This window comes from Camellia sinensis, chromosome 3 (genome assembly GCF_055761805.1).
Source record: "Camellia sinensis isolate YWXY chromosome 3, ASM5576180v1, whole genome shotgun sequence".
In the NCBI taxonomy this organism is placed as follows: Eukaryota; Viridiplantae; Streptophyta; class Magnoliopsida; order Ericales; family Theaceae; genus Camellia; species Camellia sinensis.
The window spans coordinates 51,320,449-51,323,484 of NC_138963.1; the positions used below are offsets into that span (position 1 = coordinate 51,320,449).

Below are 3,036 nucleotides of genomic sequence, written 5' to 3' on the forward strand. Positions count from 1 at the left end.
TCGTTGAGATCGGGAAAGAGAGTGAGCAGTCCACGGGAAGACGAGGCCATTTTCTGGGCAACAGAGTGTTACAGAATATCTCTCACAACCGAGTGTTACAGACTATCTCTCTCAGCAAAACGACCTCTCTTTCTCAGCAAAACGAAGAATTTTTCAGAGGTTTCTCTCAATTTTTCTGTCTCAGTTTCTGCCTCCTCCGCTTCGGTTTATAAAGACCATGACACAGAGGCAGCCACGCGCATCGCGCGCCTTTTTGACGCCGACAACCTGGCACGCCTTTTCATGGCACGTCTTTTCATGCCTCCGGCACGCCTTTTGATGACACGCCTTTTGAGGGTGCGGGCACACCTTTTGAGGGCACGACTTTTGAGGGCTCGATATCTACATCCATGTATATCTTTTGGGCAGCCTATCTCCACACTCATACAGTGTCTTCTACACCGGTCAGCTTTATCAATCCCTTTGTTTCAACCTCAAATAGGTTTCTATCTTCACACCTATTTGAGTTTGAGGGGGGGTTATACACAGTATCATGTATAAGTCGCCCATGGCGCACTCCCTAAGTCGCCCCCTTGGTGCACCACCACAACCACTGCTACAACGGTCCGACATGACCCCGTAAACTGTCCTGCTACATCGGTCCGACATGACCCCGTAAACTGTCTTCTACAACGGTCCGACATGACCCCATAAACTGTCCCGACATTGATTCCGGTCAGCTTCTACAACGGTCCGACATGACCCCGTAAACTGTCCCGACATTGATTCCGGTCAGCTGCTACATCGGTCCGACATGACCCCGTAAACTGTCTTCTACAACGGTCCGACATGACCCCGTAAACTGTCTGCTACAACGGTCCGACATGACCCCATAAACTGTCTTCTACAACGGTCTGACACGACCATACCGTGTCTCCTATCCTGTTTTATTTATCAGTTTATTTTTCTGTTTTGTTACTCTCTCCAAACTCAAGTTGGTTAGTTCCTACCCTCCTTGAGTTTGCGGGGGGCTGTTAACATATAATATACTTTCATATAATGCCTTAGTAGCTGTAAATGTACATCACAGTGCATTAGGAGCTGTAAAGCCAACACCCACTACCACTTTCAGCTTTAGATTCCACTTTGATATTATTGTAATATATTACCTTATGGCTTCGTACTCCATTGTATCCTTCTGCTCTCTATAAAGAGAGAGACCTAATTCTCTTGTAAATATAGAAACACATCAATCTTGTAATATACACAATCAATAAATAATACATCATTATTTAACACTCCGAATCTCCCTCCTCAATTAACTCTCTTGGCCTGAGAAAATTGTCCCAGATGTCCCCCTCCTTGTCAAGGAAGTCCCCTAGCCCGGCATAAATGTCCCAGAACTTGATGTGTGCCATCCCAAGTGGCAACTTATAAGGATGCTCGACTAGGAGGTAAAGCATATATCGTGACAAATAATTGCCTATTTCATTAGGTTCGCCACCTTTGTAGTACATGATTTCTGTAGCAAGGTGCCAAGTAAGAATACTCTGGTCGAACTCCAATTCGACACTCCACTCAAGATCATGATCATTGTGCCTTTCTATTGTGCGGCCTCCCCTCTGCCCGTATAAAGCTTTAAGAGCTGTGTCGTAGCCATACCTTTCCGTCCATTGCCTAACACTGTCATGGATCTCTTTGAAGACTCTGCCTCTTAAATCAACTTTGCTGAGAGATATAGGAGCACTCTTGTATTGAATAGTATCTAGAAATTCTTCAATGCCTAACATTTTTTGGACGCTAAGGCAGGGGAGGGGGTTTTCTCTCAAGGCAAATTTTAGCAGACTAAACTGAGCAATGGAATTCGACCACCTCCGTTTTGGAATCGCCCAATTAGTTAGTGGTGAATGTGAAATGCACTTGATTACTCGTAAGATGGTGGTTTTCTTACGCTTAACTAACCAATAAGCGGTTTGGTCGGAAAGAATTAGTTGCAGAAATGCCCATAACTCCACGAGAAGAGCGGCTGCCAACAATACCAAAGTTATGGTACGGTCAATCTTGGAGTGGTGGCGATGTTTCTCTGCGACTAGTATTCTCTCATGCAAAGATACCATCAGCAATACAATGAGGGTCAGAAATATTCCGATGAATCGTCCAGCAATGCCCCATGAAGAGTAGACTATCTTCGCCTTTGTGTAGCGCAAATCATATATAAGCCCTAGTTCAATCTCAATTATTCTGAATGCGCTGCTCGCACCGTGGTTTTCGAAGATTGACCTGCTTGCATACCCATCTTGGAAGCCCATTACAAGATCTGCAAAGAGACGCTTGACCATCTCAAGAAACTCATGCTGCAAGTAATTCATTTCCATCAAGAAAACATTGTAGTGATGATGGAATACTATTGGTTAAATGACTCGGCACGTCAAACTCAAGAGTTTGATGTGGTCTGACATGGTACCCTTCCAATTGCTTCAATCTACATTCCTGTACAACTTTGGATTCACTAGAAGGGATATCTGGAATCGAGTCCCTAAATTTGTTGTCACTTGCCCAATATAGAACCCACACTCTTTCACCGTACTTGACAAGCCCAACGTAGAGCATTACAACAAAGAGTAGGGAAAATAGAGACCTTGTCCAAGCCAAAACGAAGATGTACATTGTGGTCATTGCTTGGGAAACTAGTCCAAATGAGTGCCTTTTCCACAATTCATTGTCTTCCAAGGAGTAAGCAGTAATTGCATCTGTGCCACCCAAGTGTAACAACATCATTGGAGCCCAAAAAGCTAATAGCTCATACTCTGGAACAAAAGAATCCTTCCTGTAGATTTCTCCAAGATTATTTGAGAGTATTCCAGCGGCCATTATTGCTACCGCATCGGCGAGTAAGTAAGCCGTCCAAACAATGATTCTGATCCGTGCTCCGGCAATATACTTTCTACGATTGCCCAGAATGACAAAAACTATTTGGGTAGTGAGGCTAAGTAGAATCATTCCTCGCAATTCCCATTCCTTCCACAGTTTCCTCAAATTTGGAGGAATCGACTCCAT

At 44.2% G+C, this 3,036-nt stretch overlaps 1 protein-coding gene across 1 annotated transcript; it reads right to left on the minus strand.

Annotated features, from left to right (window-relative positions):
• Positions 1-1,271: 1,271 nt before the first annotated feature.
• On the minus strand, positions 1,272-3,036 carry LOC145821512 (uncharacterized). Its single transcript, XM_082918034.1, has 2 exons — positions 2,437-3,036; positions 1,272-2,333 (listed from the first exon to the last, which is right to left on the minus strand). The coding sequence occupies exons 1-2, from the start codon at positions 3,034-3,036 to the stop codon at positions 1,272-1,274; spliced, it is 1,662 nt and encodes a 553-aa protein (XP_082774160.1).